This window comes from Procambarus clarkii, chromosome 45 (genome assembly GCF_040958095.1).
Source record: "Procambarus clarkii isolate CNS0578487 chromosome 45, FALCON_Pclarkii_2.0, whole genome shotgun sequence".
In the NCBI taxonomy this organism is placed as follows: domain Eukaryota; kingdom Metazoa; phylum Arthropoda; class Malacostraca; order Decapoda; family Cambaridae; genus Procambarus; species Procambarus clarkii.
Window position 1 is genome coordinate 9,477,219 of NC_091194.1, and position 14,962 is coordinate 9,492,180.

Here is a 14,962-nt window from a genome sequence, read left to right on the forward strand (position 1 = left end):
ACCCGGGACTACAGAATTACGAGTCCTGCGCGCTGTCCGCTCAGCTACCATACCCCCTCTTAGGTGTGTGTGTGTACTCACCTAATTGTGCTTGCGGGGGTTGAGCTTTGGCTCTTTGGTCCCGCCGTGTGTGTGTGTGTGTGTGTGTGTGTGTGTGTAGGGGGAAGGGGTAGTTCTAGGGAGGCCATACACGTTCTCTGTGTCTCTTCCACTTCACCATCTGCTCTCGTTCCTACTTTACTGGACTTCTCTCCGTCTCTGCTACGGCCTGCTTGGATGATGCCTGCTTGTTAGTGTCCACCGCTTGCCCTCTTTCTATCCGCTTTGTCACACGCCGAGGGATAGTCCGTCCCTTGCTGGCTTGGTCCAATGGCCATGACCGAGAAAGAAGCGGTGAGCCACCCCGTCCTATGCTCTAGCCCCGAGCTACGCTCCCACCAACACTCTTTCCTTGCCGGCATTTTAGCCGGCTGTAAGGATGTGTTGTGAGGCTTCTAATGTCTTGTGAGGCTTCCGGAGAACTGTGGGGTAGGGGTTCAGGGTGCTATTGAGGCTTGGTGTGTGTTGTACTCACAGATTGTGAGTACAACAGTCTCTGGGGACTTGTACTCACCTAATTGTGCTTGTGAGGGTTGAGCTGTGGCTCTTCAGTCCCGCCTCTCAACTGTCAATCAACTGGTGTACAGGTTCCTGAGCCTGTTGGGCTCTTATCATATCTACATTCAAACTGAGGCATTCACGTGATTATTGTACCACGTAGTTTCTCCACGTCACTTTTGTATTGTATGGCTTTATAAATTTTTAAAATTAAATATAAACTGTTTCGGGTGTCTTGAATTGCATATTTTTAGTTAATTGTTTAATATAAGGCTCGGGGTGCCCGCCTTCGGGTAGGCCTATTAGGCCGAGTACTTCTGGGTTGTTCTGGATTTGTTGGAAGTAAATGACCTGTACCCGAACCAACACCTGTACCTGAGCCAACACCTGTACCTGAGCCAACACCTGTACCTGAGCCAACACCTGTACCCGAACCAACACCTGTACCCGGGCCAACACCTGTACCTGAGCCAACACCTGTACCTGAGCCAACACCTGTACCTGAGCCAACACCTGTACCTGAGCCAACACCTGTACCTGAGCCAACACCTATACCCGAACCAACACCTGTACCCGAACCAACACCTGTACCCGAACCAACACCTGTACCCGAGCCAACACCTGTACCTGAGCCAACACCTGTACCCGAGCCAACACCTGTACCCGAGCCAACACCTGTACCCGAACCAACACCTGTACCCGAACCAACACCTGTACCCGAACCAACACCTGTACCCGAACCAACACCTGTACCCGAACCAACACCTGTACCCGAACCAACACCTGTACCTGAGTCAACACCTGTATATAGCCAACTGTTATATCTTTACATTATGAATGTATTTTAATATATACCTGTTCTTGTACTGTTCTCCTGTTATATTCTTATAACTAAAGAAGAACATCTTGACCCGCTGAAGGCAAATGGACTTTCCCCAAGAATAAAGACATAATCCCCAGGTGTTTCTTTAGTAACCCTTCAAAGTTAGCCAAGAATGTGTGTGTGTTGTCTTTGGCATACATGACCGTCTTTATATCTTCTGGATACACGACAATCATTGGTGACCTTTTGGACGCCGCAGACAAAGGTAATGATCATACAAGGGCAATATTACCTCCCCCCACACACCTCGCTGGAGCACAGGTCAGAGGTTGATAGGCCTTGATAACCCTCCAGAGGTTGATAGGCCTTGATAACCCTCCAGAGGTTGATAGGCCTTAATAACCCTCCAGAGGTTGATAGGCCTTAACCCTCCAGAGGTTGATAGGCCTTAATAACCCTCCAGAGGTTGATAGGCCTTAATAACCCTCCAGAGGTTGATAGGCCTTAATAACACTCCAGAGGTTGATAGGCCTTAATAACTCTCCAGAGGTTGATAGGCCTTAATAACTCTCCAGAGGTTGATAGTCCTTAATAACCCTCCAGAGGTTGATAGGCCTTAATAACCCTCCAGAGGTTGATAGGCCTTAATAACCCTCCAGGGGTTGATAGGCCTTAACCCTCCAGAGGTTGATAGGCCTTAATAACACTCCAGAGGTTGATAGGCCTTAATAACACTCCAGAGGTTGATAGACCTTAATAACCCTCCAGAGGTTGATAGGCCTTAATAACCCTCCAGAGGTTGATAGGCCTTAATAACTCTCCAGAGGTTGATAGTCCTTAATAACCCTCCAGAGGTTGATAGGCCTTAATAACCCTCCAGAGGTTGATAGGCCTTAATAACCCTCCAGAGGTTGATAGGCCTTAATAACTCTCCAGAGGTTGATAGTCCTTAATAACCCTCCAGAGGTTGATAAGCCTTAATAACCCTCCAGAGGTTGATAGGCCTTAATAACCCTCCAGAGGTTTATAGACCTTAATAACCCTCCAGAGGTTGATAAGCCTTAATAACCCTCCAGAGGTTGATAGTCCTTAATAACCCTCCAGAGGTTGATAAGCCTTAATAACCCTCCAGAGGTTGATAGTCCTTAATAACCCTCCAGAGGTTGATAGGCCTTAATAACCCTCCAGAGGTTGATAAGCCTTAATAACCCTCCAGAGGTTGATAGTCCTTAATAACCCTCCAAAACTGTTACTGTCTAACTACAGTATTATATATACTATCTACATACTATACTATGTATACCATTAATATACTATCTACAATATTACATAGCCCTGCTAACAGCTATACCCGCAGGGCTATATTGAAATGGATATAGTTTATTATAACAAAAAAATTAACAGAACATAAGGAGGAGAGAGAGAGTAAGTGATCCCCGAGCGTCACAGCCTGAACCACCTTGTTACGTCTTTCGTGTCGGCTTGTAAGCTCTCACAAGCTGGGGCTGTAACCACACAAATAGGTAATTACAGCCAGACGCCGGGCTCTCTGAGTCATGACCACACGCACACACGCACACAGACAGATACACACACACACACACACACACACACACACACACACACACACACACACACACACACACACACACACGCACACACGCACACACGCACACACACACACACACACCTGAACAAACAAGCAACCTCTTTATGCAAACAGACCCGTACATGCTCACCCAATTTGTTTGTATAACTCCACATAACCATGAACACTCGGCCCATTTACAAACACGTTCACTCAGCCTATTTACAAACATGCCCTCGCGGCCTATTTACAACAAGACATCTCCCTATTTACAAGCAGGAACTGCTAGTCCATTAGAACACTATTTAACAACCCCCCATTAGAAACAACTCTCCCCCAGCTCCTCACACACTGATCAACGACCGGATAGCCATTAACAACTTGGACAAAGGAGGCTTCAGAGGGAGATGTACAACCTACGTCAGACCAACCCTTGTACATGAAGCGCAGGCACGGAACCCAGTCTAAAAAAAAAATGAAAGGATGGAAAGACATGCAAGGAGGCTCGAACCTGAGTTTAGAGGAAAGATTGAGGTACTCGAGAGAGAGAATTAGAGGGGACATGACAGCGACATATACGTTACTAAGAGAATATTATAATAAAATAAAATATAAGGAAAAAAAACTATTGTTTCATTAAACTACAGAATGTTTGTTGTTAAAGATTCGCTACCTGGAACAAAAAATTCCAAGTAGCACGGGCTATGGTGAGCCCGTACTAGATGATTTGAACTTCAGAATGGTCTGAAATCAGGGCTTGGTAGCTGAGGTTCGACATAATAACATATGAAGGTAACTGCAGAAGACCTATTGACCCATACGAGGCAGCATCTATTTATATATACTCAATCTCATATATATGTCTAACCTACGCTTGAAACAATCAAGGGATCCTACTTATATTGTGTTAAGCAGTAATTGGTTCCACAAATCAACAACCCTATTACGGAATCAGTATTTACCCAGGTCTTTCATTAAGACCTATGCAAGCAGTCTCCTCTCATCCTTTGATGAAGACAAAATACGGTAACGTGGAGTAGAACTCTCAAAACCTTATGCAGGTAAATCCAGGAGAAGGCAGAAATATACATATCAGATATATAGTCTGCCAGTGGCACGGCTGTAGCTATATCTAAGACAAAACTATACTATATATATATATATATATATATATATATATATATATATATATATATATATAACTACTTAGCTTATCAAATACACTGCACACACATTTATAAGTCACAAAAATATTTAGACTTTAAAACAACTTTTATTCCCCTTTAACTTTTATTATTTATAAACTTTTAAACAATTAAACAAAAACTTTTAAACATCAACTTTTAAACAATTATTTAAATAACTTTTATTATTTATTTATTTATTTCTCTAACCAGCGGAATTAACAATCAATGGAATTAAGGAAACAGCTGAAGGCCTATTGGCCCATTCGAGGCAGCTCTACTTTATATCCCCACAAACTCACTCCTATAATGTGTAACCTACGCATGAAACAATCTACATATCCTATGTCTATTGTGTCACCCAGTAGACTGCTCCACAAATCAACAACCCTGTTTAAACAACCAGTATTTACCCAGGTCTTTCCTAAACTTAATCAAAGTCATGACCATTATTTCTTGTTCTATATTGATATATTTAAAACCTATACTTATATTCCCATTTGTTTATATCATGTCTCTCACTACTGTTAGGTGTAGACAGCATAGACAAGCAGACTGTTGTGTTATGCAGGAAGATTATACGGCGGGTAATGCCAGCCTTTATAGACGCTAACAACGCCCCCACACTTCACAAACAACAAACAAACCCACAACAAACAACACACAGCCAACAAACCGCTCACAAACAATGCCAAACTGTCTTGAAGTGGTGACGTCACTGGGTAGTCAGGCAGCCACGTCATTGTAACATATATCGTTAACAGGCTGGCACTGTTCCTGGTTGTTGGCACTGTTCCTGGTGGCACTGTTCCTGGTTGTTGGCACTGTTCCTGGTTGTTGGCACTGTTCCTGGTTGTTGGCACTGTTCCTGGTTGTTGGCACTGTTCCTGGTGGCACTGTTCCTGGTTGTTGGCACTGTTCCTGGTGGCACTGTTCCTGGCTGGTGGCACTGTTCCTGGCTGTTGGCACTGTTCCTGGTTGTTGGCACTGTTCCTGGTTGTTGGCACTGTTCCTGGTTGTTGGCACTGTTTCTGGTGGCACTGTTCCTGGCTGGTGGCACTGTTCCTGGTTGTTGGCACTGTTCCTGGTGGCACTGTTCCTGGTTGTTGGCTCTGTTCCTGGTGGCACTGTTCCTGGTTGTTGGCTCTGTTCCTGGTGGCACTGTTCCTGGTTGTTGGCACTGTTCCTGGCTGTTGGCACTGTTCCTGGTGGCACTGTTCCTGGCTGTTGGCACTGTTCCTGGTTGTTGGCACTGTTCCTGGTGGCACTGTTCCTGGTACTGTTCCTGGCTGTTGGCACTGTTCCTAGCTGTTGGCACTGTTCCTGGCTGTTGGCACTGTTCCTGATTGTTGGCACTGTTCCTGGCTGTTGGCACTGTTCCTATCTGTTGGCACTGTTCCTGGCTGTTGGCACTGTTCCTAGCTGTTGGCACTGTTCCTGGTGGCACTGTTCCTGGTTGTTGGCACTGTTCCTGGCTGTTGGCACTGTTCCTGGCTGTTGGCACTGTTCCTAGCTGTTGGCACTGTTCCTGATGGCACTGTTCCTGGCTGTTGGCACTGTTCCTGGCTGTTGGCACTGTTCCTGGCTGTTGGCACTGTTCCTGATGGCACTGTTCCTGGTTGTTGGCACTGTTCCTGGCTGTTGGCACTGTTCTCACAGTATCCCAGGGTCCTGGGACATAACTCACAGTATCCCAGGGTCCTGGGACATAACTCACAGTATCCCAGGGTCCTGGGACATAACTCACAGTATCCCAGGGTCCTGGGACATAACTCACAGTATCCCAGGGACCTGGGACATAACTCACAGTATCCCAGGGTCCTGGGACATAAGTCACAGTATCCCAGGGTCCTGGGACATAACTCGCAGTATCCCAGGGTCCTGGGACATAAGTCACAGTATCCCAGGGTCCTGGGACATAACTCACAGTATCCCAGGGTCCTGGGACATAGTGTTTACCAAATCTGGGGGTGGACGTTACCTAGCTCGATCAGTCCACCAAACAAAGGTTTTCTGTGAACAAATCCACAAGGGCCGTGACGAGGGTTCGAACCTACATTCGAAGAAGTTCGAACGTTTTCTGTAAAGTTCGTCGTCGTCACCCTCTTAGCGAAGACCCTGAGGCCCTCCCCCCGCAACGGTACAGTCAATGAACGGTCAAAACTCTTTGTCTATGTTAAATAATGTTGAAATTATATAAGGATTAAGTTGACCCACTAAAGCCCCGAAATCATCTCAAGATAACCTCAAGATAACCCAAGAGAATTTTGGAACTGGTGGAGAGAATTAATTGTCTACATTAACAAAGTCTACATTGGGGGACTGCCCTTCCTGTACGAAGGAGGAGATCTGTACGAATATGGGACTCTTTGTACACTAAGGGTATGCTTGCTGGGCATACAGGGTACCTGGCACTAAGGGTATGCTTGCTGGGCATACAGGGTACCTGGCACTAAGGGTATGCTTGCCTGGCATATAGGGTACCTGGCACTAAGGGTATGCTTGCTGGGCATACAGGGTACCTGGCACTAAGGGTATGCTTGCTGGGCATACAGGGTACCTGGCACTAAGGGTATGCTTGCCTGGCATATAGGGTACCTGGTACTAAGGGTATGCTTGCTGGGCATACAGGGTACCTGGTACTAAGGGTATGCTTGCTGGGCATACAGGGGTACCTGGCACTTAGGGTATGCTTGCTGGGCATACAGGGTACCTGGCACGCATCTGTTGTGTGTTTACTGCGCATGAATGCGTGGGGTGCGTATGTGCGTCGCTCGACTCCTAGGTCGCCCTGGAGCCAGAATCACGAAGCAGTTACGCAAGCACTTACGAACGTGTACATCTTTCCTCAATCTTTGACGGTTTTGGTTACACTTATTAAACAGTTTACAAGCATGAAAACTTCCCAATCAACTGTTGTTATTGTTATAAACTGCCGCCTGGTGCTTCGGAGCTCATTAACTGTTTTTTTTTTGTCTGCCTCCGCCGGGAATCGAACCTAGTGTCATTAGGACTGCGACTCCGAGCGCTGTCCACTCAACCGGGAGGTCCCTTACGCTTATTGGTCTACTTATATACCTATATAATACCTATACCCTTAGGTATAGGATGGTCGAAATAACCTAAACTACTCTATCCTTTTGAGATATATCTCAATGTCTGAATAAACGTACTTGAACCTATAGGTAAGTAGACCAGGCAGGTCTACTTACCTATAGTACTCATCTTTTTTTTTTTTTTTTTTTTTTTTTTGAGATATATACAAGAGTTGTTACATTCTTGTACAGCCACTAGTACGCGTAGCGTTTCGGGCAAGTCCTTAATCCTATGGTCCCTGGAATACGATCCCCTGCCGCGAAGAATCGTTTTTTCATCCAAGTACACATTTTACTGTTGCGTTAAACAGAGGCTACAGTTAAGGAATTGCGCCCAGTAAATCCTCCCCGGCCAGGATACGAACCCATGACATAGCGCTCGCGGAACTCAGGTAAGTAGTACTCAACTTACCACCCAGGGGCCAATCCCGGCAGGGTAGAAGCGGTTCGGCACGCTTCCATTCACCAGGTGCTTCTGTGTTCACCTTGGAGTAGCTGGGTACCTGGGAGTTAGGTAACTATTGAGGGGTTTCATCCTGGTGGGGGGGGGGGGTCAGTGATAAGCCTAAGTGCAGGCTTCCTGTCCCCATAACCGGTCTAAAACCTGAGAAGATTATGCATCCTTCAACCCTCAACAGTACTTTATAAAGAAACTTTAATATATAATATAATTACACACACACTCATCAGTTGATTTACTGTTGAGAGGTGGGACCTGAGAGCCACAGCTCCAACCCCCACAAGCACAAATAGGTGAATACACACACACATATATGTACGTAATGGTATGGAATAGGTTTGTGACATGTTAATGTATGCGCATATTCTTAGACGCTGTTAAGAGAGTAAGACATATGTTGTGGCTGTGAGAAAGTGTGTGTGTGAGAGAGAGAGATCAGTGTTAGCACATTACTGTGAGCTCAAAACGTGTTTGTCTCGCCCTCAGGATCCGAGCTTACCCGACCAAGATCAGAGAGAAGACTGGCAAGCCCCAGGACCTCACCCGCTGGGAGATACAACGGGAGATCAGACTTGCCACTGAGGTCAGTAAACCTTGTGAGAGATGAGGCACCATTGGTGGTGGTGGTGGAGCTAAGGCGGGTAGGTGGTAGGTGTGGTAGACGGTGGTGTTATTGCTAAGAAGTAACTATAGCAGTTCATATAGAAAATATTATAGACATAAAAGAGCCCGTGGTGGATAGTAGGTCTATGTAGGTATGATGTTTATTGCCTTAGTGAGGAAGAACCACTGCTCTCAAGGTTCACACTTCTGTATCTCCACCATACACTCTAACTATACCACCCATAACACCATCATAATTACCCAGATAAAAACATAAGAACTCCAAGGCCATAACAATAGCTAGAAATGATTGTCATGATTCTGTACACTTGCTCTTGTATTGTATTCTGTACACAAGAGCCAAGAATATCTTGTAGCGAGATGGTACACACATCACTTAAGACTCTATGACCTCTCCAAGGATTGAAACCCCGGGCCACCTTGGGTGTCGCCGGTGCACTGGTACTCTGACCACTGCACCGGCAACCAGTGCTGTTGATGGGGACACCGTGGACACCTGGGTTCGAATCCTTTGAGGAGTCATAGAGTTTTAAGGAAAGTAAATGCTTGTGGACCATTCCAACTTTGCTCACATATACATCAATATATAGATGCACATGCATGCATGTTTATACATATATATACTGTACTGTATATACCGGTACTCATCACAAACACACAGTATATCAAGGTTCTTCACAAGGATACAGGTGTTCATATAATTCATCCTTAACATTCCATGTTCACATAGAACATGGAACATATTATGCAGTAGTTGCCTGTGCACACTGAGGGTGTGCACAGGCAACTACTGCATAATGATCCATGTCCTCGACCCACAATCAGGGGACCGTGGTTCAATCCTCGGGCAGGACAGAAATGGTTGTGTATGCTTATTTTACCTGATGCCTCTGTTCATCTAGCAGAAAAAATACAGACTTGGTAGTTAGGCAACTGTTATGGGTTTCATCTTGGGAAAGGTCAGTATTTGGCCTAGAGGGACCTCGATAGGCCTAAGTACAGGCTTCCTGTGAAGCCTATGGACAAACCCCTATTATGGGGAGCTACCTCTGCTCCTCCTGTTGTAGTCTGTACTCTTCTACAATCATTTTCTCTTGACAGGTTTGGGATAGAGCATCTCGACTGCTGTTCCTAGAGCTGGAGAACAACCCCCAGGATGCGGACATCATCATCGACTTTAAAACGTATGTACTGCATTTCATGTTTTGTCAGACAATATTATGAGACTTTTTTTTTGAAGAAGAAATTACCTGAAATACTTTGCAATTACTGTACAGTATGTCATAATATTCCTGTATATGATTAAACAAAGCAATATGGTTGCATAAGGCATTGTAGTTGAATAGAAAGAAATGTAGCTTAAACACTAGGTAACCTCATCAGGTGTTTGCTGCCGAAGGTCACAAGATCCTCGTCAAAACCTATTATTGACTTTGAAATACCACAGTACTGTACAGTATTACTCTCTATAATACCACAGTACTGTTCAGTATTACTCTCTATAATACCACAGTACTGTACAGTATTACTCTCTATAATACCACAGTACTGTACAGTATTACTCTCTATAATACCACAGTACTGTACAGTATTACTCTCTATAATTCCATAGTACTGTACATTATTACTCTTTTTAATACTGCAGTACTGTACAGTATTTTACTCTATAATTTATTTGTTAGTATTGTAGTGTGATTTGGTTTGAATAATGATTACCGTAAACACAGTTTAAATTTCTTTCCCTAACATTTTCTTTGTGAAAATCATTAAACAAGATTCTTCTTACTACCGTATTTTCTGGCAGATAAAAAGGCAACCTCATTTACGATGATTTTATATTGGAAAAAGATATTAAAATGTTTTATTATGCATTTACTGAAAGTGGCTTTATGGGGGAAAGCATGATTTTGTTCGTGTAAATCTGTACTATAAGAGAAAATGTCTTGTCTGTCTGTCTGTCCAAATTTTAAGGCCTGATGCTTTTGAGGGTTAGCCTCTCCCTGATTTCTAGAGGGAATGATCTGGGATATGGGACAGATATATGCTGAATGGGTTTAAATGCTTTAACAAATATGGCCTGTAATCCATCACCCCCAAGCGATTTTCATAAAGTCTGAAATGGAAACAGGATGAAATTGAGCATGTGCTATCCATACTGTTTTGGTTATTGCCACCATTTACCTGTGCATTTTCATTGTTTAATTACATACTGTATATAAAAATTGAAATATCTATCTGTTCGAGGTTGGAGGGGAGGGAGTGGGGAGGGTAGGAAGATGGAGGCGAGGGTGGGGAAAATGGGGGAGATGGGAGAGAGAGAATGTGGGAGATGGGAGGGAGAGTGGAGAGGGGGGGGGATTGCTGAGGAAGAGGGAAGACATGGGGCAATGGAAAAGGAAGAGGGGTGGTGGGAGAGACAGACTGTCCGAGGCACCACCAGGTACCCCACCCCTCCTATTACATACAATATGTACTCGGTGGGTAATGGTCCAGATGCATGCTTCCCACCTGTTGGAAAAGACTGTAGTTATCAATCAATCTAAGCATTGTTTTAATGAGGAAACTCATTTCCAATCAGAGGCTACCATGGAGATGGATATCCTTTTGACGGTCCAGGACGCACCTTGGCCCACGCCTTCTACCCTGGCCGGGGGATTGGAGGGGACATGCACTTTGATGACCAGGAGCCCTGGGTCCAGCACAAGGACTCCAACAACAGTGAGGACATCTGCATTTGAAGTGCATGTTGTAATTTCCATTATCATACATGATACAGTAATAAATAAAACAAATAACATAGCCAATACAGTTTATCATGTCTGCATGTGAAGTTATATGAGAATGTAATAGAATTAGAGAAGTTTCTAACAACACTGTATAATATTATATAGTGCATAAGTTATATCAGTACACAATGAAATTACAATAGCATAATACATCTATGAGAAAATGTTTGGAGCAGAACAGCGAGACGAAACCACTGTCCACTTTATCAAAAATTATCTCATGTCAATATTTTGTATAAATAATAATAATTTACAAATGTGAAAGATTATGAGATATACATAAAAAATCCTTAGTACTATATTAAGTTTTGCTGTGTCATTTTTTTCACATGGCAAATGTAAAGGGCAAATGTGGTTGTGTATTTGCAGCGTGGGATCGTGTGAGTCTGTTTATAACAGCGGCCCACGAGCTTGGTCATGCCCTGGGGCTCTACCACTCAGATGTTGAAGGTGCCCTTATGAGCCCCTATCTTATCAAGTTCCCCATCACCTTCCGCTTGCCTGAAGATGATGTCAGAGGCATCCAGGAGCTCTATGGTGTGTGTCGATGCATTTTTTCTAGCATATAACATATTCTAATACTGTACAGTAATAATAATAATAATATTTTATTCCTACAGTATACAATACTGGTACTAGTACATTGACAGGTTAAAATGGTTAGAGTGGTACTCGGTAATGACTGTACTATGGTACAGTACATGGTTTTCTCTGCTAATGGCTACAGTATGTGCATTATAAACAATCTAAGATGAAATTTGCCCGAAACGCATTGCGTAATGCGTAATAGTGGCTTTAGGCATTGTATGTACTAGCTCTATCTATATATCGATCCATTAATGTAACATCACTTGTATGTACAGGTATGTACCTTACTTGAATAAACATATTTATTATTTATTTAAATGTGTGTTGATCTTTTCTAATTGCATGTCTTTAATGTTAGATTTACAGGTGTTACCACATAATAGGTACTGTACAGTATATATTTTCAGAATAATTTTGTTTGTATCTTCATTAGACGGACATTAAAACATAATATTTAAGCTGTACATGTATCATGATTTCCTTTTTATGCATTTTAATTTTTGGAAATCAAAATAAATATATAATTTCAAGTGACATAGTATTTGTTATTTGTATATGGTAGATGGTTGTGTGTTATCTTAATGCAGCCTTGAACTTTTATAAGTCCTCAGGACTCAGCTTTTATTAATAATGTACCTGTAGATCTGCTCTTCACAGTGTCTATGGTCTCTCCTTCCTTCTCTTCATAGTGTGGTCTCTCTTTCCTTCTCTTTAATATATATACAGTATATATATATGAGTACTGTATATCCTTTGTCATTCTTTTTGTTATTCTTCTGCTACACTTAGTGTGTTTGTCACACAAGCACCACACTCTTCACTTACACCACACTCTTCATTTATATCACACTTGGCATTAATAGAGAACCCAGTTGTAAACTCGTTGGTTCGTCATAATTTTGTTTAATTTGGCCCGAAGAGCGAGTTCATTGGGCTGAGCCATGCACTCATCCTTTGAGTGGACATAGACATTTTCCCCCCTCTTCCCCGGGAAAACTAGAATGGTCAGGCTTACAATGAGGGAAGGCTTTAAGCATGAGAACAGCAATCAGAAGTCGTCTTTTCCTGTACCCGCTCGTGTATGATATATAAAAAAGTTTTTATTGAATTGCTGGATTACAATTTAATGTACCTTCAGGTGTGGATGAGAACTGGAGGCAGGAGTCATATCCCGAGCCAACGTCTCCGCCAACAACTCGAGCCCCTGTTGTTACCAAGCCTCCAATTACTAAGAAACCAATCCAGCCTCCTAAAACTACAGAGAAGCCAGACACATGTGACACTAGTTATGATGCTATATCTGTGATAAGAAGAGAGATATATATATTTAAGGGCAAGGTTGGTATAATTAAGTTTAGTCAAGGTTTTGTGAAAATATAATATTTTGATTATTTTTTATCTATAAAGAGTATAGGCTAAATAGAGAAAGTTAGGAATGTAATTTCATTGTTGCAGTACTTCTGGCGGCTTGATGGAGCAGGGAATCTGAGACCAAATTATCCGGCAGAAATTTCACGGTTCTGGACGATGCTTCCCAAGAACATCACGCACATTGATGCAGTATACGAACGAACTCATGATGCAAATATTGTGTTCTTTATTGGTAAGAAACCATTATGTAGTTTTAAAGTAGTGTACTGTATTGATAAAATAAATATATACAGTACTATATTCATATTGTGAAATTCCTTGATTCCAGATAAATTATTTTATTGGCACATTATATGAAAGAAGTCCTCAGTTCTTCAGTCAAAAAATATTTGCTAACAATTATTACTGTGTTTGGTAAAAGGAGAGTTCTCCCCCTCAATATACTCTCAAAATGCAAATTCATTGCATTTTGACACATATAGTATTCCCAGTGGTCAAAATATGATGGTCATTGGGGCCATCTATGTTTTGCAAGCTGCTATGGAGCCATAGCATCTTGCAAAATTAACAGGCTGTCATATTTTCTATTCCTGGGCCCTCAGTTTGGTTAGTTTGACCAATTTAGTACATAATTTTTGTGACGTGACAACTCAATACGATGGATTGTAATATGTGCTACACAAAGTGTCTTGACCTACACAAGGTGTCTTGACCTACACAAGGTGTCTTGACCTACACAAGGTGTCTTGACCTACACAAGGTGTCTTGACCTACACAAGGTGTCTTGACCTACATGGACACTGTTTTGTCTTGCAGGAGATAAGTTCTACGTATGTCAAGGAAATCACCAGTTGATGAAGGTAGGAGGATTAAAAAATCTTGGGTTACCGGAGGACCTGAAGAAGATAGATGCGGCATTTGTCTGGGGATACAATGGCCGAACTTACTTATTTGCAGACACAATGTACTGGAGGTAAGATAATGGTGTCATAGCTTTTTCTGTACCAGCATTGGGAGTAATAATAAACTTTTCATATGCTAGGGACAGTCTTGATTAACATTAATCTGGCAATATTGGCAGTTGTTTATGCAGGTATCTTTGCTAGTAGTATTTTGTAAATGTCATTTACCTAGCTTATGTCTTAAGAGAACCTCAAGATATGTCTATTCATCTTTTTCATATTTGTACAGTTAAAGTGTTCATAATATTAAATATATGTTGTACAGTATGGTAACAATTGAAGTTAGGTAAATATGGTACGTAACTTTATGTAACTGACTGGAACCTTGTCATTAATAGATCTGTGCATTTCTGTATTTGAATAATTCTAATATTAAATGTTGCGAATCATTTTAATATTTTGCAATCAAATTTGTTGCGGCATTCAACAGATTTGATGAAACTATTCAGCATGTTGAGTTGGACTATCCCCGAGCCATGGACATGTGGAGAGGTGTTCCGTATGGCATTGACTCTGCCTTCAAGTTTAATGGTGGGTACATGAAAGACTAGTTTACATAGCCCATCCTCTTGCTTAGATAGTATTTATAGTAATGATGGGGATCATCATACATATATAATGATGGAATGGACAATTAGGACAGTTAGAATTTGATACTATTGAATTTGGACAAACCAGAAAATGTTTGGTATTTACAGTATGTGCTAATAAAAGCCTAACCTAACCATCCTAGGCCTAATACACGTGATCTGAGGCCCAATATACTATATATGTGTGTGTGTGTGTGTTATATTAGACCTAGGAATATTTAAGTTTGGTTTTTAACTTTATTTTTTCTAGACTTAAAAAGTGAATGCAGTAGTACCCAATTCTACTACAGTACA

General features: G+C 42.3%; 1 protein-coding gene and 1 long non-coding RNA gene across 2 annotated transcripts in view; one reads left to right on the plus strand and one right to left on the minus strand.

The window, feature by feature from the left end:
• LOC123770043 (matrix metalloproteinase-25) overlaps window positions 1-14,962 on the plus strand; it is a 202,700-nt gene that overhangs the window by 173,823 nt on the left and 13,915 nt on the right. Inside the window, exons 4-11 of the mRNA XM_045761648.2 lie at window positions 8,234-8,330; window positions 9,473-9,555; window positions 10,950-11,089; window positions 11,527-11,694; window positions 12,884-13,083; window positions 13,201-13,348; window positions 13,933-14,089; window positions 14,509-14,609. Coding sequence (XP_045617604.2) covers window positions 8,234-8,330; window positions 9,473-9,555; window positions 10,950-11,089; window positions 11,527-11,694; window positions 12,884-13,083; window positions 13,201-13,348; window positions 13,933-14,089; window positions 14,509-14,609 — 1,094 coding nt within the window. The remainder of the gene's footprint in view (window positions 1-8,233; window positions 8,331-9,472; window positions 9,556-10,949; window positions 11,090-11,526; window positions 11,695-12,883; window positions 13,084-13,200; window positions 13,349-13,932; window positions 14,090-14,508; window positions 14,610-14,962) is intronic.
• Window positions 969-1,329, minus strand: LOC138350460 (uncharacterized). Its single transcript, XR_011222109.1, has 3 exons — window positions 1,201-1,329; window positions 1,057-1,146; window positions 969-1,002 (listed from the first exon to the last, which is right to left on the minus strand). It is a non-coding gene; the product is annotated as an uncharacterized lncRNA (long non-coding RNA).